Source organism: Stegostoma tigrinum, chromosome 6 (genome assembly GCF_030684315.1).
Source record: "Stegostoma tigrinum isolate sSteTig4 chromosome 6, sSteTig4.hap1, whole genome shotgun sequence".
Lineage (NCBI taxonomy): Eukaryota > Metazoa > Chordata > Chondrichthyes > Orectolobiformes > Stegostomatidae > Stegostoma > Stegostoma tigrinum.
The window spans coordinates 110,998,181-111,021,039 of record NC_081359.1 but is presented as its reverse complement, the minus strand read 5'-3'; the positions used below and the strand labels follow the sequence as shown (position 1 = coordinate 111,021,039).

Below are 22,859 nucleotides of genomic sequence, written 5' to 3'. Positions count from 1 at the left end.
TTTCTCAGGTTTTGTACGAAGCAACTTACCTGGAGAATGTCACCCATGACCTCTCCTTTCATCTCAGTGGAACTTTCCCCAGCTGCCTTCAGCTGATCCTCCATTAAGGAGACTTTTCCTTCCAGGATTTGTACTTTTTCTTCCAACAATTTCTGTTAAGTACCAAAGAAAAACCCAAAAAAGGAAACATTTAAAAACTAAAGATTAGCCCCAGAAAAGTGTAGCACCCAATAACACTGCATCCTAAGAAAACAGAAAACAAAAGTCATGACTGAACTCAGGTGATTCCTTAAATAACTATACACTTATATCACATTTTTCACATCCTCAATACTTTTCATCAGAACAGGAGGTGGCAAACTACACTCACACAGCATCTTTAAAATATTGAACAATTCATAGAAGAGTATAGAAGCTTCATCAAAACAGAACCACATGCAAAAATATTACAGTGGATGATAGATGTTTTGTCAGAAAGGCAGGTTTTAAGGATCGGCTTAGAAGGATAAGAGAGAGGTGGCTCCAAGTATTCAGCCTCGGCATCTGCAGACACAGCCACCAATTGCAAAGAAATTGAGGTCAGGAATGCACAAAAAGCCAAATTGGTAGTTTGAGAGGCTGGAGAATATTATGGAGAGAGAAACAGACTGCCTTATCTACACCTCGATTTGGATTTCAACTCACTTCACACTCAAAGAAAGCACTACTACAGACAAAAACTAAAAGTAAACCAGCTGAGCTTTTCCAACAACTTTGTTTTTGTCACTACTACAGATGCTGTGCTGTAGGTGAGTGTCTAGCGCAGCAAGAATCCAGAAACAGGAAGCAAAGCAAATGGCCACACTCTGATGCTTGAGGGAATGGTTGAGTGTAGAAAGCGGACAATCAAAAATGGGAAATAGTTCTGTACTCCTCATTAGAAATCTATTGTTTCTGTCTCAAAAGACCTCCAGCTGAGTCCCAGCTTTCACAGCCACTCTGGGAAGAGAATTCCAGACTTCCACTCCTCTGTGTGAAAACGTGCGCCCTGATATCATCCTTAAACTTTTAAGTTTAAATTAATTATAAAATTTAATTATTAATAATTAAAAATTTAAAGGTAATGCTCCTTGGTCTCGAAACATTTCCCTTTCTACCCTATTGAACCATTTTAAGCACTCGCATCACATCACATTTCAGCTAAGCTAAAATCAACACACACTTTATTTATATGATTCATTGCCTCAATTTAATTTTTCAAAACCTGGTATTCTCTAATACTGCAACCTATATACTATTTTATCACTACTTCTAGTTATACTTTAAGAATAACTGCTCGCTTCCTACCACCACCTCCCCAGGACTGTTCAGATTCCACTGTTGTAAATAATTCTTACCTTGTCTGAGAGTGTGATACAAAGGTCACTCTCCAGCTGCTTCTGCTTTTCTTCCCAAAGGGGTACAGCTGTCTCGTGCTCATCTGCTAGCTCATTCAGTGCCTTCTGGGACTGGGCCAGACGACTGCTCAAGTCACGAACCTGTGGCATAAGACACACAGAACAGTCTCACTACACTCCCAAGACATCTGCTGACCGGGGGATGACTGACTTTGTCATTAACTGGGAGGGGCAACAAAATACCAATTCTTTATCAAACCAGTGACTATTCACCTCTGCCAAAGGATATAATGCTGAGGTCTCCCAGGATCAACAAGCGATGACAGAGTTGTCAAATGATGACAACTAATCAGCCCACAATCAGAAAATTGATATGGAGGATTTTGGGTGCCAAAAACAAGGTACACTTGGTTACACAGAACAATTCTGAAGAAGGATCTTTGACTCAAAACATGAACTCTCCTTTCTCTCAACAAGTGCTGCCAGATTGGTCAAATTTCCCCAGCACTTTTTGCTTTTGTTTCAAATATCTCTCAACCTGCCAGAACAGTGAACAATGTAAAAGTAATTGTGAGCACTGACTGAAGTCGCAAAACTGATTACCACTTCAGCACACAATGAATCCTAATCACCATAAAGAAAACCTTGTCAACTGCTGAATCAATCAAACTCTATCTGCAAACATAAGCAGTTAACACTAAATAAAAATACTTTAAATATGCTGACACATCACATCACTAAATTAAACTTTCACAATGAAGCAGGCAGACTCTGCATTAATCTGCAACAAAGTCTCACAAGTGACAAATTCACCTGCTAGTGTCCACACTCTCAGCACTGCACTACAGCATCTGTCTGAACTACGTGTTCTAGCCTTTACAGTGGGACTAGAACCCATGACCCTTTCAGACACCAAATACTGGTGGGTTATAACTGAGCCAAGCTGACATTAAAATGAGAAGCAGACTGACAAACACATCAGGACTGTGCATTTTTCATTCTTGACTGGGATATGTACATTGCTGGCCAGGTCAGCATTTATCAACTACCTCGAACAGCCCTTCAGAAGGTGGTGAGCTGTATTTTTGAACCAATGCAACCTACAGTGCGGTCAGGAAGGAATTTCAAGGATTTTGACCCTGTAATATTTGAGTAACACCGATATTGCTCCAATTCAGTATGGTGCACAACCTGGAGTGAAACATGCAGGTTGTGGTGCTCTATGTGGCTTCACTCAGAGGCAGAGCAGGCTCAAGGGACTTAGTGGATTGATTACTCCTGCTCCTAACTAGTTTGTCTGACAGGAGGAATAGATCTGAAGTCTTTCTCCCCCGCACCATAAATCCTTTCTCAACTCAGTTAAAGACTAATTTACTTTTTTGAAAATGTATTTTTGGACATGTGCGTTACTGGCTGGAACAGCATTTATTGCCCATTCCTAATTGCCACTGAGAAGGTGGGAGTTAGCTGCCTTCTTGAACTTCTCCACTCCATGTGCCTAAGGTAGAGCATTCCAGAATTTTGACTCAGCAGCACTGAAGGAACAGTGATATATTTCCAAGTCGGGATGATGAATGGCTCAGAGGGGTACACTCTGCTGATGATATTCCTACACATCTGCTGACTTAGACTTCAATTATGTCTTGAGCATGGATTTGGAAGGTGCTGTAATTTTCTACATTATAATATTTCAAATGTCCTTTACTGGGTACAAAAGTACTTGGGGATGCTCTGAAATTGTGGAAGAGGCTTTGGAATGCATCTTTTTTTAATCTTCTACTTCCACGAAGGCACAAGTCTTAAAAATGCATGGCAGCAATAGATCCACCCAATAGACACCTCTTTCAAGAATCAGGAAACACTAGCACAAAAACTAAAAATTATACCTTGTATGAAAGATCTCCATTTTCTTCTTCAAGCTTATCAATTTTTCTTTCTGTTTGGTTTTTCTCAGTTTTCAGATCCTGGCACTGCTTCTGAACGTCACGCAGTCGATTTAACAAACTGGGTAGAAGGGGAAGGTTTTCAGTGGTTAGAGCACTCAAAAAAATACATAAGCAAACCAACAGCAAAATAAAGATACCTCCAAAAGGCACTGCAGAGATCGAAAGGTGGAAGCCTATGACATTTTCGTCAAAACCTCCCCCGCTACCCCACAACTGCCCCCAATGCCAGGAACCAAAGAAAACAAAACTGTAAATAAAATCCATCAACCATTAGACCAAGTGGGAGAAACAGGGGCCCCGAGCATTATCTCAACTGTGCCACTGAATACCAGCACAGAGCAAAGGGCACAATAACTGAAAGGAACTCTCCTTACTACTAACCGCCACATTGGGATGCACAATTGGACATTTAGAAACTCAGATACTGAAGTCAAAGCTTTAGGTTTTAAAAGCCAGTAGGATGAAAGAGGGAACTGATACACTAAATGGCTCATTGTTATCCAGTCTGCACAAAAAGAACTAACTAAAACGTCGTAAATTAAGGATAAAAAAAAATCAAGCTTCAAGTTTCATGTCTGAGGATTAGGATTGAAAAGCAGAGAAGTTACATTGAATCTGCAAAATCTTGATGGGGCCACAAAGAGTACTGTGTCTCCATATTAAAGGGAGATGTGAAGACACTTGGAAGAGGTGCAAACTTGAGTCACTAGAAAAATATCAGTATGGAGAGGTTACACTGATCAGGCAATAGTGAACAAGCTGAAGCTCTTTTTTCTAGAGCAAAAAGACTGCAGAGTGATGCAATCAATGTTTTTACATAATGAAAGGGGTTGATAGGGTAGGCATAGAGAAAATATTTCAACTCATGCATAAGACCAGAACTGGAGACCATTAACTGTCAATTAGTTGCAATAAAACTCAAGGGATATTTAGAAGTTTTTACTTTTAACACATCCAGAAAGTGGTCACAATGTACAACTTGTTACACATGGAATGACTGAATGCATCCATAGTGTTCATCTTAAAGGGAAAGCAATTAAACATGGAGGAGGAAGGAATTGGATGATAGGATGAGATGGAGGGTTGGAAGCAGTTTGCATGATGCATGAGTAAAGACATGAACCAGAGAAGATAACGCCCCTTTTCCATGCTGTGAATACTACATTACTTTTGTACTCCCTTCTGATCACCATATTAGGGTCCTGTGAGCTGTTGGGTGCTTTCTTGCCTTTAGAAAAAAAATTCGGGACTGCAAGGATACCTTTCATATTTATCCCTCATATTGCCGAGTTCATCAGAATCCTCCTCACTGGTCTGTTTCTCAGTCAGTTTCACGAGACGCTCAACCTTCTGCTGCATAATTGAGATCTGTGTTTCTAGTGAAAGAGAACAAGGAAATCAGAGTGGCAGCATGAAGGTAAATCTTCTCCGCTTGCTTTCAATTAGCTCCAGTGTTGGCAATCCCCCTCCCAAGTCAACACTATCACCTGCACTAACCACTCTCATTCAAAGGGTCAGTAATTCTCAACAAAACAACTATAGCTCACACAATGCAGTAATCCCACTCTCCTCGCCAACCCCGAGGGCTGCTCATCTGACCATGCAGCTCTCACACAGTGCTGCACTGCAACTGTCAGACTGGATTACAAGCCCAAGACTCTGCAGTGTGTATGAACACAGGACCTGCTGGCTTACAGGTGAGCGCTGCCCACCTAAGCCTTACCGAGTCCTGTTTAGAGAACCAATATAAATGAAAGGGAGAAATAATTACCATTTAGACAACATCTTTCATAATCTTGAACTATCCCAAAGCAGTTATATAGCCAATGAAATACTTTCAAAGTGTATTTGCTCTTATAATGCAAGAAACACAGAAACCAATTTGAATACGAGTTCCCATAACCGTGATAAAGATGACGGCCAAAATATCTAAGCTGAAAGATAAACATTTGACAGAACATCAGGAGGGTTTGAATGATGCTGGTAGCATCTCTCATGTTGACCTGAGAACCAAGACTTGGTTTAGTGTCTCATCCAAAAAAGTAACATTGCAGAATATTCTCATTACTGACTCAGCGTGTTAACCTGTGTGTTTTGGTATTCACTCACAGGATGTCAGCATCACTGCTGGACTAGTTTAAGGTAACTCTTTTCAAGATCATTTAAAGATGGGCAAGATTCAACTCTGTGCTTTGGGTCTAAAGTCACGTGAAGACCAAACCAGATATCCTTCAGTAAGGGATACTCGTGAACAAAATGCATTCTAATGACAAGTGCTGACAATTTCATTGTTATCATAACAAAGACCAGCTTTCAATTCCACAAGCTGCGACAGCGAGATTTAAGCCTATGATCCCACAGATTTGGCCTAGCGCTAGATTTTGTGCTCAGGTTGCTGAAGTGGGTCTCACTCAGAGGTAGGTGTGCTACTCACTGAAGTCACCAAAAAAAAATCATGAAAAGAGTCACAATCAAATCCAAGCCATGTTTATGCGCAACCTGGGGAGTTACCAGATGAACGTACCAGGAGAGGGGCAGTCCATTGTGTGGACTCATTCATTCTCCTATTCTTCTTACTCCTGAACCCAGGTTTTTTTTAATTCATTTGTAGGATGGGGGTTGTCACCGGCCAGTTCAGCATTTACTGTTCATCCCCGTTTGTCCTTGAGAAATTGGTGGTGAACTGCCTTCTTGAACTGCCACAGAACTCTAAGTAGGCCCACAAAATTATCTCAACTGGTTCACAGAAACATAGAAAAAGGAGTTGGAGTAGGTCATTCAACATGGCCATGGCCAACCATCCATCTCAGTAACTTGTCCCTGTTCTTTCCCTATACCCTTTGACCCCTTTACCCCAAAGGGCTATATCTATGCCCGTCTTGAAAACATTTACTATTTGGGCCTCAACCACTCTGTGGCAGAGAATTCCACAGGGGAGGGAAATTCCTGCATCTACCCTGTCTAATCTTGTTAGAATTTTATAATTTTCTATGAGACCACACTTATTCTATAGTCCTAACCAATTCAGTCTTTCTTCAAACATCAGTCCAGTCTCTAATGTCCCTTAAGGAAGAACACTTGCCATTCATTCTCAGTCTGGGTCTAAACGCATGTCAGAGTCAACTGCAAACTTCCTTCTGAACTGGTTTAGCAAGCCACTCAATTATATCAAACAGTTACAAATATTGACCATAAGGAAGCTCACCACCACCCTCTCAGAGCAACTAGCAATGGGAAACAAATGCCCAGCAACACCAATGTATCACGAATGAGAATGTAAAAAGAAAATGCAATGGCTCAGTGACAGGGCCGTTATCAAGTCTGTTTGGTTGTCATTTGTACTAGTAGACACAATGTCTGTGCCAACTATCACTGATTGAGGTGATTACAGTACACATAAGCTGCAAGATGCACTTCAGCAGATCCCCAGCCCTGTAACCACCATTGGTGAGGACAACAAACAAGAGAATGCTTTGGGAATACGGTCACCTCTAGGATCCTCACTCACATTGCACAAGCAATACATCCAAAGAAACCAATCTGTAGGGGAACGTAATTTCTGTTACCTTTCTCGGTAAGCAACTTGCGGGCTTCTGTCAGCTCGATCTCCAAATCATCACGCAGTGTTCGTGCATCTGCAAGCTGTCTCTTCATCCGCCGCACCTGGACTAATGGGGTCTGCATGAAGTCCCGCATGGGTGACGTTGGAGAGTTGGATGGTGCTGAACTGGAAAATAAAAGGAAGCATTGAGATAACAACCACAAAAACATTGCAGACTCCTCCTTTAGATCTTTGAGCTAATAAACTCTTGTTCATTTGGAACTGGTAAATACCTAGAATAGCTCTCAAGTAAAACAGTGATTCACAACATTCACAGTCTCCAGCACTCGGCAGCCAAGTTTGAGACACAGCAGAATGAACAGTCAGCTATACAGGATAGCAATTATAACATGTTAACAACTTTAAAAATGATTTCAGCTCCAGTTAATTGATCATGGATGCCTAACGAACAAAACTTGTACCGTGACAATAGCTGAAAAATAAATGGAAGTGGGAAATTCAGTTAAAAAAAGTCTCAAATAATAGCAGGGCTAAAATAGTTCAAGAACAAAAACAGTTCTCACGTCATTGCTATGTGTTCAAATCATGTTTGCATCACGCTGAACATGGAAAATTATGTTTGAACAATCTGTTGCAACACTTCTGGGGAGGTTAATATGCGCTGTGGACAAAGGGAAACCAATGGATGTAATGTCCTTGGATTTCTCAATGGTGTTTGATAAGGCGCCCCATAGAAAGTTTTTGCACAAAATATAAGGTCAAAGGTGTAGAGGGTACCACTTTTTCTTTTTTGAAATCATTCGCAGGATGAGGGCTAGGCTAGCATTTATTGCCCATCCTTAAGTGCCCAGAGGGCAGGTGAAAGTCAACCACAGTACTGTGGGTCTGGAGTCCAGACCAGGTAAGGATAGCAGACCCCTTCCTAAAGGGAATTAGTATGGGCCATCTCATTTTATTTCCATATTGGCATGGAAAGGTAATTGACTGGCTAAAAGGAAGCAGTAGATGTAAATGGGTCTTTTTCAGGTTGGCTGGATGTAAGAAGGTGATGCGCCACAGAAAATGGTGCTAGGACCTCAACTGCTTACCATTTATATACATGACTTAAGTGAAATGACTGAAGGCATGGTTGTTAAGTTTGATGACACAAAGATAGGTAGGAAACCAAGTTCTGAAGGGGACACAAGGTGGTTATAAAAACAAATTGATAGGTTATTATCTTGGATTCTCCAGCATCTGCAGTTCCCATTACCACTGATAGGTTAAGTATGCAGGCAAAGATGTGATAAATCAAGAATAAGGTGAAAATATGTCACATTGTCCCTTTTGGCAGGGAGAAGCTTATTATCTAACTGTCCAGACATTACAGAGCTCCAATCTGCAGAAGGATTTTGGGGCCCTATGCACAAACCAGAAAACGTCAGCACGTAGGTACAGCAACTAATTAGGAAAAGAAATGGACTGTTATCACGTATCACAAGGAAAACTAAATGCAAAATTTGGGAAGTTATGTTAGGTTATACAGGACACTGGTGGGCCTACAACTAGACTATAGTGCATAGTACTGGTCCTTATTTAAGGAAATTGGAAAGAATTCAGAGCAGGTTTAATAGTCTAGTACCTGGAATTGGCAGGTTGCCTTATAAAGAAAGGTTAGATAGGCTAGCCTTGTACGTGCTAGAATTTAAAAGACTAAAAGGTAGCTTGGTTGAAAGAAAATCCTGAAGGTTCTTGACCAGTTTGCTGTGGGGAGCATCCAGGGTTGTCCGTTTAAAAAAGATAAGGTGATTTTTCTTCTGAGGGTCACAACTGTTTGGAACATCCGAAAACATGGTGGAAGCAGGATATTTTTCAAGGCAGAGAAACAAAAGGGTGAAGCTATTTGTCTGTGAAAAGCTGAAACTATGGCCAAGAGTAGACGCTGGAGTGCAATTTCTAGAAAAGTAGTCTCAATTTGAAGATTCAAATGTGAGCAGTTATTGAGGCAGTCCACGGTTGAGTGGTTACACCTTTGAAAGAGAAGAATTTGGAATCTCTTGAACAATTTTAATGACTCACCATGTCACTAATGGCTGGGGGATTGCTGAGAAATCCATGCCATCTGTCATGGCTGCATTTGTTTTCTGATGTGCTCTGTGGGGTGCCTGACCACAGAGTGTCTGTTACCCATATTTACCTCAGTTCATATTTTAACAGTGGATTACAATTAAGTGGCAAACATATTGATGATCGTATCACTGTCCTCGTTTTGTATTGTAACATTTATTGTTTAATTGAAACTATGGGATCCCGTGGCTTTCATGGCTTTATCTTATCAAGCATCTGGGGTGTCACTCTTTGCTTAGTTTAAAAAGTAATTGGTACCCCAGACAACTGTATAATTTGGCCATTTAGTCTGGGACCCTAACAACTGGTGTTGGTAAATATGAAATAATGGAGATAGCATGAAAATCAGCCATGATAAAATAGACAGGCTAAACAGCCTACTCCTGTTCCTGTTCCTCGTATAAATGAATACTTTAATATTGACAATATATAAAGGCAATGATTTCTCCTTTAAGTACAATACAATAAATGGTGGGAGGCAGAGTGAGTCTCAAACACCAGAATCATGTCAGAGTACTGACCTGTACACACTGGATGCTAAAAATTTTGTTTTATGCACTCCAGTTTTCTCACAGAATGTTGGCGAATTAGTCTCATCTGAACTGGCGCTGAATAAACGGGCGACTGGAGATGTGGCTAGAAAAGGATAAAGTTAAAAATAAAACATTAAAGAAAGTCAGGCTGAGGTTTTTAATTTTGCATTCTTGTAATCTCTTGAATAAGGAAGTTTAATTGGTATTGAGGTTTATGGGCCTTTTAAGAAAGCAGATAGTGTCACAGAGAAAAATGGACAGGGGCTCTAAACAAAGAGGGGCAGAGTCATGAAGTATAGGGAGTGAAAATCTAAAACACCTTCTCTCCCAAAAAGCTGTTGAGCCTTGGGGAAAGGCAACAGACAACTTCAAAACAGAGACAGATAGGTTTTCATTTAAATTAATTTCACTTCAACTGAGAAAAACTGCAGGAAGCTACAACACAGAAGGGTCTTGGGGGTACTTGTGCATGAGACACAAAGGTAGCACACCAGGGTGCAGCAGGAAATCAGGAAAGCTAATGAAACTTTGGCCCTTACTTCAAAGGGGGCTGGAGTATAAGAGTAGGGAAGTCTAACTGCAAAGTGTTAGTAAGACGACACGTGGAGTAGAGATCAGTTTTGATCCCTTATTTAAGGAAAGACATCATTTCATTGGTGGCAATTCATAGAAGGTTCACTAGGAATATCCCTGATATGGAGGAATTGTCTTTTGAGTAAAAGGTTGAACAGGGTTGGGCACTCAACAACAAAACAAAACCAGGAGCTGCGGACGCTGGAAATCCAAAAGAAAAACAGAAATTGCTGGAGAAACTCAATTAGTCTGGCAACATCTGTGGAGAGAAGGCAAAGTTAAAATTTCACATCCAGTGATAACTGACTGTAGCTAGGAGAAGGTGGGATGCGTGTTGAAGATGAAATGACAGGAAGCAGGAAGAGTAAATGATAGGTGGAAATAGTGCCCAGACAGCAAGCATACTGGCTGCTGGGCAGGCAAAGGAATGGGTAATAGTCAGCCTGGGGGAATCAATAGCAGCTAATAAGGACCAACAGGAGCTGACAATGGGCCTAAGCATCTTTCTCCATGTCCTATTCAAATTTTAATAGGATGTGAGATGTTGTTTCCCTTCATGGAAGAGCCAAGCACCAGAGGACATAGTCTCAGAATAAAAGGGTTACAATTTAAGGCTGAGGAAGAATTTCTTCTCCTGAAGAGTTGTCTCTCTTTGACACTCCTTGTCACAGAGAGCTGTGGGGGCAGAGTCATTGCATATATTTAAGGGCTGATGTTGATAGATTCATGATCAGTAGGGGACTCAAGTGTTATGGGGAAAGGGTGGGAAAGTGGATATGGGGAATACTGGATCAGCAATGATCTTATTGAATGGAACAGTGGTGTTGAGGGCCAAATAGCCTACTTGTATTCTTATGGTCATACATATGAAAATGATTTACAAATAATAGCTTGCATGCTATTGGGACAAAGTTATCCCCTGCAAAGTAACTTTTCAAATAAATATAAATTACCTCTACTCCGTAAGAATGCAGCCAAGTTATTATCCAAATAAATTCCTTCTTCGTTGTCGAGAACGTAACGAAGCATTCCCACAAGTTCACCCTGTGAAGGAAACAGAGGCAGCGATAAGTCAATTCCAACTTTTAAGATGAACAAAATAGAAACAAGGGATGAGAGATGTTGAGGTTGCACAAGATGTTGGTGAGACCCTTCTGGAGTACTGTGTGCAGTTCTGGTCACCCTGCATTAACGATAATATTGGAGAGGGTTCAGAAAAAAATTACCAGCGTGTTGCCAGGACTGGACGGTTTGAACTATAAGAACAGGCTGGGACTTTTTCCACTGGACGTTGAGGAGTGACCTTATGGAGGCTGATAAAATCATGAGGGATATAGATAAAGTGAATAATAAAGATCTTTTTCCCAAGGCAGGGGAGTTCAAAGCTAGGGGACATATTTTAAGGTAACAGGAGAAAGATTTAAAAAGGGACCTGGGGGACAACTTCTTCACACAGAGGGTGGTTTATATGTGGGATAAACGGCCAGAGAAAACAGTAGATTCAGGTACAGTTACAACATTTACAAGATACTTGGATAGGTACATGTATAGGAATGGTTTAGAGGAAATGGGCCAATTGCAAGCAAGTAGGACTAGTTTAGTTTGAGAAACCTGGTCATTAATGGATTGTTTCCGTGCTGTATGATTCTAAATCTCTGCATAAAGTTTCAGGAAGCAAAGCACAATCTAAATTCAAGAACAAGCCTTACAAAAAAATCATATATAGATTTGATGTGTGCTGTGTAATGAATATTTAGAATAATGTTATTTCAACAACCGGAGAATAAAAAGGCACAAATACAGAACTTGCTGGAGAAAGTGAACGCTGAATAAACAGGTAGTCTATTTGTTATGGAAACATTTCCCAGATTCAAAGCACGTTATTTACTCCAGCTGAATATTCATTCCAAAAGCACTATTGTATCCTTGCTAAACTCTGGTTCCACGGACACCAGCCACTCTACAGCACTTTGATCTTGAGTAGTACCAAACTTCTGATCTTCTGCCTAGTGCCCAGGCCAATAATAATTTGAATAAACATCACCATACTGTGGCAATGCTGTCACCATAGGGACTATAATGGTTCAATGAGAAGACCAAACACCACGTTCAAAGGTGAACAAGTAACTGGCGTGCCAGCGTCACCCACATTCAGGTGGTGGTGTTGGTGGTCTGCTTTACCTGGGTGTCTATATCAAGAGACTCAAACTCCCACAGGTTTTGTTTGGCCATGGTGTGGAGATGAAGTAAGAGGACTGCCACCTATAAAAAACACAAAGACAGAATGATTAGAAGTCTCACTTTCTCATCTCCACCTCAGCTTGCACACACTGCTTAGAAAAAACCTGTCACATCATTTTACCAGATCAGTCCCATCCTGTTTTCACTAATTTGCTCAATGCCCATCAGTGGCCAGACTGCAGAGCTCTCGCCCACATTAACTGCACACCATACATGTCCCAGCCTTTACCACGAGGAAATCCAGATACAACAAGCCATTGAGGAATGCAAACTCTCCTCACACCTGCAGCCCTCTTGTCCAAAAGGCACTGAGAGTCAACAGATGTTTTTCCAGGTTTAAGATAATCAAAGACCACCTTGCTCCTTGGAAGTGATAGAGTTGCATCGAGTACTATTCTGATTGAAAAGAATTAACAACAGCTAAAGACTCTCAAGCCTGTGCCATCAGGGCCACATCTGACCACTTCAGGTAACAAGCAGACACAACTCTGACCAGCTCACCTTCGCCATTTCAAGCTCCACATCCTCTGTATGCAAGATCTTCTGCCAGGAGACCACACTTCCAGCAGCAGGGTGAGACCCGTGCAGGTCTGCAGTTAAGGAACAGGAACGTGAATGTTACTGTTCAAAGTTACAACTGTTAAAAGTACACATGAAAATCACTAGCATTCTTTGGTGCTATCAGTGAAAGTTTGTAAATCATAAACCAATTGAATTTGCAACTTATTTGTCACCTGTGTAAGTTCCGAAGATTTCTGTGCTTCTCGAATCCATGGCCCTTGTGTCCCTGATTTCCACAGTTCCACTATTGAAGTCCAATGCTCTGATATTCCTTCCCTATCACCTGCCTCTCTCGACCACTGTCTCCTTCTCCAAGTCATATCATAAAATCACCCAAGTGCACAGGTTTATGGTCATTTCCCCCTCTAATATTGCTTTGTTCCAGGGATGGGGGATTTTAGTTACAAAGATAGATTAGAGAAGTTAAGCGAGCTTTCCTTGGAGAAAAGCAGGCTAACCGGTGATTTCATTGAGGTATTTAAGATCATGAGGGATGCAGAAGGAAGAAAGAGAGGAACTGTTTCCACTTGTGAAGGGACCAAGAATGAGAGGACAAAGATTTAAAATGATTAGCAAGAGGTGCAAATGCAACATGAGGAAAAATTTCATCAAGCAGAAAGTGGTTAGGGTCTTGAATTTTTCTTTAATTCATTAACAGGATGAGGGAGTCACTGGCTCAGCAACATTTATGCCCATCCCTAATTGGCCAGAGGGCAGTTAAGAGTCAGCCACATTGCTGCGGGCCTGGAGTCACATGTAGGCCAGAACAGATAAGGATGGCAGTTTCCTTCCCTAAAGCACATTAGTGAACCAGATGGATTTCCCCAAAAAATCAACAGTGGGCTGATGGTCATTAGATTCTTAATTCCAGATATTTTATTGAATTCAAATTCCATCTGCCATGGCAGGATTCAAACGCAGGTCCCCGGAACGTTATCTGGGTCTCTGGACTAACAGTCCAGCGATGATATCACTAGGCCACTGCCTCCCCAATTTACTCTGGTAACATTAACTGAAGGGGAATGTGCTGCTTAAAAGAGTGGTGAAGGTAGGTTCAGCTGAAACATTCAAAATCACCTGAAAGCAAGTTATGAAGGGTTGTGGGGAGAAGACAAGACAATGACACCGGGTAAAATACTAATTCAGACAGCTAATGTAGAATGGATGTTTTGAAGAAGTGAAAAAAGAGGATTGACGAAGGCAGAGCAGTGGATGCGATCTATATGGACTTCAGTCAGGTGTTCGACCAGGTTCCTCATGGTAGACTGGTTAGCAAGGTTGGATCACATGGAATACAGGGAGAACTAGTTACATGAAAAAAGAACTGACTTAAAGGTAGAAGACGGAGGGTGGTGGTGGAGGATTGCTTTCCAGACTGAAGCCTACGACCAACAGTATGCCACAAGGATTGGTGCTGGGTCCACTGCTGTTTATTATTTATATAATGATTTGGATGTGAATATAGGAGGTATGGTTAGTAAGTTTGCAGATGACACCAAAATTGGAGGTATAGTGGACAGCAAAGAAGGTTACCTCAGAGTACAACAGTATCTTGATCAGATTGGCCAATAGGACAAGGACTGGCAGATGGAGTTTAATTCAAATCAGGACAGGACACATACTGGTAAGGACCCAGGCAGTGCTGCTGAACAAAGAGACCTTGGAGTGCAGGTTCATAGCTCCTTGAACGTGGAGTCGCAGGTACAGAGGATAGTGAAGGTGGTGTTTGGTATAATTGCCTTTATTGGTCAATGCACTGAACATTGGAATTGGAAGAACATGTTGTGGCTGTACAGGACATTGGTGAAGCCACCTTTGAAATACTGTGTATAATTCTGGTCCTCTATGAAACTTGAAAGGGTTCAGAAAAGACTTACAAGGATGTTGCTAGGAGTGGGGGGGTTTGAGCTACAGGGAGAGACTGAATAGGCTGGGACTATTTTCCCTGCAACATTGGAGACTGAAGGAGGTTTATAAAATCATTAGCAGTATAAACAGGGTAAATAGACACGGTCTTTTCCCCAGGGTGGGGGAGTCCAAAACTCGAGGGCACAAGTTTAATGTGGGAGGGGAAGGATTTAAAAGGGCCCTAAGGGGCAACGTTTTCATGCAGAAGGTGTGCACGTATGGAATAAGCTGCCTGAGGGAGTGGAGGAGGCTGGTACAATAACAAAATTTAAAAGGCATCTGGGTGGTCACATGACTAGGAAAGGTTTAGAGGGATACAGGCCAAATGCTGGCAAACGGGACTAGATTAATTTAAGATATCTGATCAGCATGACTGAATTGGGCCAAAGGATCTGTTTCCATGCTGTATATCTTTATGACTCTATGAATAGTCTCCCTGTGTGATCCATTAGATTTATGGCTTGATGCCAAATTCAATCCTCGTCTGATTATGTTTTTGTTGTTCTACTAAAAGAGAACTCAGAACCAAGTTCCCCTTAAGATAATTACAGATGAGGAAGGTTTTCATTCAATCTTAAGTTGGTGCTGCAAAGTGACTCTGCCATTTCCCTCCAATGCTATATATAATCTTTCTCAAATTATCCCAGGATGTCACCTTCACAATATTATCTTAAGTTCATTTCATGTAGTGATCACTGACCATGAAACATTCCATAAATTTCACACGTTTAATGTCTAATTGTACGACACACACAGAACAATAATTCAGGTTCACCTCCCCTATTCCTTTATATATGCTTTGAGAGGGATGATAACAGAACTGGTAGACCACACCCATCAGGAAAGGCTGAACAGTCTGTCGTTCTAACTCTCTATAATTGAAGGCTGATGGGTGACAGTGATATAGCAGTCTTCAAGATTATAAAAGGTTTTCAAAGGGTACGATAAAAGAGATGCTCCCATTACGGAAGACACCAAAATACAACTAAGTTACAAATAAACCCGTGGATACTTCGTTACACAGGGTGTTGAGAACGTATAAGTTGGGTAAACAGTACAGAAACAAGTGTCTGGCAGTATGGAACTTGAGCACTGTTGGGGAAAAAAGACACTTTGTCAAATATTGTTGCTTAGGGCAGCTCAGTGATTAGCACTGCTGCCTCACAGCGCCAGGGACCCGGGTTCGATTCCAGCCTCAGGCAACTGTCTTTGTGTAGAGTTTGCACGTTCTCCCCGTGTCTGTGTGGGTTTCCTCCGGGTTCTCCGGTTTCCTCCCACAGTCATAAAGATGTGCAAGCTAGGTGGATTGGCCATGGTAAATTGCCCATAGTATTCAGGGGTATGTGGGTTACAAGGGGGTAGGTCTGGGTGGGATGGTCCAAGAGGCAGTGTGGACTTGTTGGGCCGAAGGGCCTGTTTCCACACTGTAGGGAATCTAATCTAATGAAATTTTGCACTCACATGGACATTTGGAAGAAATAGCAATGTAAAGGGGGAACAACATTTTCCACTACAGAAGAGATTGCTGATTGTTGAAGTGGGCTCCACTTACCACAGAAATTCAGCAATACAAAATCAGTTAGATCTATTTAGGGGGAACTGGATGAGTGTACAAGCAAGAGAGGAATGGAAGAATGTGCTGATAGGCTGAGCTGAAATTGGTAAGAGAGGTTCGCGTGCGGCACAAACACCAACATTGATCAGGTAGCCTGACTCATCCATTTTTGTGCTATAGGATCTAAACAAGATCATGATTCTCTCTCTCAGAGGATTTCCTGCGATGAATTACTATCATCTTGCTTCTGCTGACTTATTACTGAGGTGTAATCTTTTCAGATTTCTACAGACGTGTATCAAGCCTTCCAGGACCTTTACTCAAAGGTTACAGCTGAGGACTCTTCCAGACTTTCCTTGTCTCTTTGATTATGCACATCCGCTCCAGGAGATCAATTTACTCTGGTGACATTAACTGGAGGGTGAATGAATGTCTAAGCAGGGATTCATGATCATGGAGGCAGATGAGAAGATACCTTAGAAGAATTCCATGCTTTTCAGAGAGAGTGGGAGGCACCACCAAATCAATTAGACCTGACATTTTTCACTTTGGCTGTGGCATGTTTTTAGTTTGTATTCTCATTCCGGGCATCCTTGGCACAAACAGCATTATTGCTTGCCCACAGATGGTCCAACATAATAGCACATGCTCTTGTTAATTGGAGACTAATCGTTAGAAATGTACGCAAATAGTGGGCAAACTCTGGTTGATTCACTTGTACTCTTGTATAAGGAAGCAGACTGAAATTGAGGCTGCTGTGTTTTCAGATGCATATTTGTAATACTTGTCTTTGTCAATAGCATCTTTGAACTGGGTAAAGAATAGGCTCTGGATGATCATTCACACGGCTACCTAGAACACTTTGTGAAACATAGGTGTTTCAGAGATAGTAGGAACTGCCGATGCTGGAGAATCTGAGATAACAAGGTGTAGAGCTGGATGAACACAGCAGGCCAGGCAGCATCCGAGGAGCAGGAAGGCTGATGTTTCTGGTCTAGACCCTTCAAAAATTTCAGAGATTTCTGAAGAAGGGTCTAGACCAGAAACGTCAGCTTTCCTGCTCCTCGGATGCTGCCTGGCCTGCTGTGTTCATCTAGCTCTACACCTTGTTATCTCATGAAACATAGGTGGGCATTTTTCTTAAAAATTCACACATGGGACTTTGGCATCACCCAGCATTTACTGCCCATCCCCACTTACCCTCGAGAAGATGGTGGTGGGCTGCCCTCTTGAACTGCTGCAGTCCATGTGCTGTATGGTGACACATAATTCTTTTAGGGAGGGAATTCCAGGATTTTGACACAGCGACAGTGAGGGAATAGCGATGTATTTTCAAGTCAGGATGGTGTGTGGCTTGGAGGGGAATTTGCAGGTAGTGGTATTCCCATGTATCCTTCTAGATGGAAGTGGTCGTGGGTTTGGTAGGTGCTGTTGAAGGATGTTTGGTGAATTTCTGCAGTACATCTTGTAGAGGGTACACACTGCTGCTACTGAGCATCAGTGGTAGAGGATGTTTGTGGAGGTGGTGCCAAACAAGCAGGTTGTTTTGTCCTGTTTGGTGTCAAGCTTCTCGAGCGTTGACGGGGCTGCACTCATCCGGGCAAGGGAATACTCTATACACTTGTGAATTATGCCTTGTAAATGACGGACAGACTTTAGGGATTCAGGAGGTGAGCTACTCGCTGCAGTATTTCTCACCTCTGGCTTGCACTTGTAGCTATTGTGTTTTCGTGGCTAGGCCAGTTCAGTTTCTGGTCAAGAGCAATCCCCAGGATGCTGATTGTAGAGAGTTCAGTGATGGAAATACCATTTAATATCAAGGGGTGGCAATTAGATTGTAGTATATTGGAGGTGGTCTTTGCCTGTCATTTGTGTGGTGCAAATGTTACTTGCCACCTGTCAGTCCATGCACCGAACCATTTCAGAGGACAGTTAAGCATCAAACATGCTGGTGTGAGACTGAAGTCACATAAAGGCTGAGGTGAGAATGCAGGAGGGATGCAAATCAGACTGGCTGGGTGGTTGACAATGGAGGAGATAATGCTGGGTTACAGGAAAATACAAATGGATTGGTTAGATGGGCAGATGAATGGCAAGATGCCAAGAAGCTAAGGGAAACAGGGGGATCTTGAGGTTGCTTGTCCACAGATCCCTGAAGGTGGCAAGTCAGTTTTATAGGAAAGTTAAGAAAGCATAAGGGACACTTGCCTTTATCTGTCATGGCACTGATTAGAACAGCAGGGAGATTATGTTGGAGCTGTATAAGACTTTGGTTAGGCCAGTCAATAACAAAATGGTGTTACTTGAAAGTCAAACACAAGAGGGGATTTGAAGAAAAGGTTTATCACCTATGGTGGGATGCACAGCCTGGAAGGGTAGTCGAGGCAGGAAACCTCAACCTTTAAGCAGTACTCGGACAAGCATCTGAAGTGTCATGACATACAAGGGTATGGCTTAGTGCAAACCGAGACGTGTGTAAATAGTATACTTTTGATGGTACAGACTTGATGAGCCGAAGGGCCTTTTCTGCATCATATGAGTCGATGGACAGCCTGAGTGGGATAAGGATATTTGGTATTCTTCCAAAAAAAAGGGCTTTTGACAACAATTTAACAGTATCATGGTCACTTTAACCAAAATCCTTGTATTTTTTAGATTAAAAAAAAACTCAAATTCAAATCCTCCAATCTGAACTCAGGCATTAGAGTTTTTTTCTTAGCGTCAACTAAGCCAAGAGGTATAGAGCTGCAAACAGATCAGTCATTCAATGGCAGAGCAAGCCTGACGACCTGAAAAACCTACTCCTATATCTTACTATGTTAAGAGGTCACATTCTCTAGATCATTACTGCAGTGACATCAAGCAAACCATGGACATTCTCCTTGCTTTTTGCAGATGATATCTAAACTTCTGAAATAACAGCCTCCAAGATACAACTATTATACTTTGATTACCTTTGCAGGGAAACTTACCTGACTGAGTCTTCTGGACTTCAGAACCTATGAATAGAGAGTAGCATTATTAGTTGTTCATGTCAAATTTCATGCAGGTTGCAGACTTCTCGTTTTTAAAAATAAAGAGTTAAAACATATCTTGCTACTGATACACAACAGTCACTGCTCAAAAGGACAAAGTAAACATGATGCAGCCTTGATCAATAAATTCCACGTAGACAGTATAACTAAGGGACAGGCTCAGCTCTGCTTATTAAACATTACACCATCTTAGGGTAGCAGCATAAAAGTAGTGTGCATGCTTTGAAATGCAAATAAAGTGCTGAAGAAATTCAGCAGGTCTGACAATATTTGAGGAGAGAGAAAGAGAGTTCATACTTCAAGTGTAATTTCAGTCTTCGACATAATTGTTCCAAAAAAGTTATTGGACTTGAAAGGCAACTACTTTGGGAACAGAGTACCACAGAACAGCAGGATCCCAGGTTTGGTCCCCAGCCTGCTCAAGATTAATTAATCTCATCCTTGTTGCATCATTACAACAGCTCTTCATGCCCAGGTCACCATCCACTGGACCAGCCCCTCCTCTACAGAATGGGGGAAGTGTATGAATGGTAGGAACAGACTCAATAATAAAGTCTACCGCTATTGTTTATCATTCCCAAATCAAGGATGGACAGACATAATGGTGGATCATTAACTCAGCAAGCGACATCCAGTATTGGATGGGGTATAAAAAGAAATACTCCAGCAAGGGATTCAGCTCCAAATATTTGTTCTCTCATTTCAGCAACACAATAGATCCAATCAAGAGCAACTTGTTGTTGCAGTTTTCCAAGGTTAAAATACCCCCAAAGAGGTTTGCACACTGTTTTCCTGCTGCCCAGCCACCGCCCTCTATTCCCCATGCAAAGCCGCAGTTTGGTTGCTGCATTACATCACAGCAAATCTTATAACCAGTCCTGCCTCTGCCATTTCACTGGAAAAGCATCCAATTTGCTCTGATCCCTACATCACAAATCAATACAAAATCATGAGGGACACCGATATGGTTGGGAAGTTCAAAACTAGAGGGCATAATTTTAAGGTAAGGGGGAAACATTTAAAGGGGACCTGAAGGGCAATTTTTTCTGCACAGAGGGTGATTCATGTGTGGAATGAACTACAAGATATGGTAGATGCAGGTACAGTTACAACAGTTAAGGGACATTTGGAAAGGTAAATGAACAGGAAAGAACAACAAAGGGTATGGGCCAAATGCAGGCAAATAGGGCTGGTTAAGTTTGGGAAACCTGGTCAGCATGGACGAGCTGTTTCCATGCTGTATGACTCTAAAAACATCAATTAAAAAAGGTAAGAGAGATAATGGGAACTGCAGATGCTGGAGAATCCAAGATAATAAAATGTGAGGCTGGATGAACACAGCAGGCCAAGCAGCATCTCAGGAGCACAAAAGCTCCTGAGATGCTGCTTGGCCTGCTGTGTTCATCCAGCCTCACATTTTATTAATTAAAAAAGGTAAACACACTAGCAGAAACCGCAGCAGATCGAAGCTTTTTAGATTTATATTTCTCTTTGTGAAGAGTATGGGAAACAACTGCTTACAAGTGGGAAAGTTTCCACTGGGCACCAAGTAGGAATTTTAGCTGGATCAGCTAATTGAGAACACACACTGTGTTTAAGTGAAGCTCGTTTGGTTCAGCACTGACCAATGCAGCAAGTGCCTTCAGCTCCGTCTTCAATGCTGTCTTTACCATTCAAGCCGGGGATAAATTAAATTTAATTGGGAATAAAAGGTACAAAAAAAGAAATCAGATTTCAAGAACTAAACAAAAACAAAAATCATGGGCGCATTTACTCAAGACATTATATAATTTTATGCAGTAATTTTTTCCATACTTACATTCTAAAAAGTTGCAGATAAATTGGAATCTCTCCTCAACGGTTTTCTCTTCATTTAACTTCAGCGGATTTTCCTTTCCACTTCTGTAATAGAAAAATGTTAGTTGTTATAATATTTGATTTCAAATATATGATGATTCTGTCTGCCCAAATATTTCTAGATAAAGGTGTAAACAGTGCTCATCACCAGGACTTGTCCTGCGAGCTCACTCCGTAAATGAGACAAATTGAATTGACTGGAAGGTCCTACTTGAACGAGAGACACTGTCACTTTCGGGTCTCCAATCACAGGCTGTTTGTCACCGTATTTGCTACTGTAATGTACAGCGAACATGGGACTGAACCAGTCTCTGATGAGAAAAGCAGCCACGAAAGTAAATGACCTCAGTGGGCAAGTCATTGGGACTGAGGTCCAGGCCTCGCAGGGTGAAGTGTGCGTGCATGTGCGCAAGGCAATGATGGGGTTGCAATGTTGGAAAGCAGCATCCATCAGTGCAACAATAGAGAGTGTTGGTCTAAGTCCGTGTTTAGCTGTCAGGACAGGGATTTGAACCCATACCATTCTGACTGAGGCACACTTACGGTCTGCAGTGTCAGAGCTAATACTGACACAATCTGTCTATTCATAATGCAGTTCTTCAGACCCTTTTGGTACACTGCCCAACTCACTTTTTTTTTCAATGATGCTCCTTTGATATGCCTTGGAACATTTTACTACTTTTACTGAACGAGCTATGGAAACATAAATTGAGGTTGCACCTTCCTCAATACAGCACAAATTTGACTTAGATCATTCAATATCATCTCCTACTTGAACATACAAAAGTAAAAACTCTTCAACCATCCCTTTTAAGTTCCTCAAAAGGTACTCACATTCTGCACACAATATTGATGAAGATGATACCATCTTGGAGATTTGACAGATTTTCAACTTCTTTTGACAATTTAAGACTGTTAATCTGTGGGGTGGAAGAAAGCAAAAAAAATTAAACAACCAAATTATAATGGGGCATGTGCCTGCACGTTAGTTGATTGAAGTTCATCAGGTTCACTCCCAACTTGAACACAGGTAGGAGGCGGCACGGTGGCTCAGTGGTTAGACTGCTGCCTCTCAGCGCCAGGAACCTGGCTTCAATTCTACCCTCTGTGCAAACTCAACACAGACAGTTGCCTTTCTCCCGCTGTCTGTGTGGGTTTCCTTCAGGTACTCCAGTTTTCTCCCACAGTCCAAAGATATGCAGGCTAGGTGGACTGGCCATGCTAAATTGCCCAGAGTGTTCAGAGATGAGTAGGTTATGAGGGGTATAGGGGAATGGGTTCTGGGTGGGTACTCTGAAGGTCACTGTGGGCTTGTTGGGCCAAACAGCCTTTTTCCCCACACTGCAGGGATTCTATGATCTAGTCAAGACAAAACAAAAAGCTTCCATCTCTTTCACCCTGTAAAGGTGAAAATACTTCCTACATAAATTTCCTTTTTACTACTGGCCCTGGGGTCCCTTGCAAAGACAAGTTAGTTTTCATTATGAATATCTGCGCTTGCATAAATTCAAGAGCAGCTGGTTTAGAAATACAGATATAATACTGGAAAGGAAATGTGTTCCCAATAATTAATACCTAAAGTCAACAGGTATCTCTCAATTTGCAA

The 22,859-nt window shown here is 41.7% G+C and overlaps 1 protein-coding gene across 6 annotated transcripts in view; it reads right to left on the bottom strand.

Moving 5' to 3' along the window:
* Positions 1 to 22,859, bottom strand: part of numa1 (nuclear mitotic apparatus protein 1) — a 113,526-nt gene that overhangs the window by 51,716 nt on the left and 38,951 nt on the right. For all 6 annotated transcript variants that reach the window (XM_048532285.2, XM_048532282.2, XM_048532283.2 and 3 more), the window contains exons 3-14: positions 22,088 to 22,173; positions 21,216 to 21,298; positions 19,334 to 19,360; positions 12,839 to 12,927; positions 12,278 to 12,358; positions 11,050 to 11,140; positions 9,512 to 9,626; positions 6,889 to 7,049; positions 4,584 to 4,698; positions 3,263 to 3,380; positions 1,377 to 1,517; positions 30 to 152 (exon numbers count right to left, since the gene is read on the bottom strand). In XM_048532285.2, the coding sequence (XP_048388242.2) occupies positions 30 to 152; positions 1,377 to 1,517; positions 3,263 to 3,380; positions 4,584 to 4,698; positions 6,889 to 7,049; positions 9,512 to 9,626; positions 11,050 to 11,140; positions 12,278 to 12,358; positions 12,839 to 12,927; positions 19,334 to 19,360; positions 21,216 to 21,298; positions 22,088 to 22,173 (1,230 nt within the window). The remainder of the gene's footprint in view (positions 1 to 29; positions 153 to 1,376; positions 1,518 to 3,262; positions 3,381 to 4,583; positions 4,699 to 6,888; positions 7,050 to 9,511; positions 9,627 to 11,049; positions 11,141 to 12,277; positions 12,359 to 12,838; positions 12,928 to 19,333; positions 19,361 to 21,215; positions 21,299 to 22,087; positions 22,174 to 22,859) is intronic.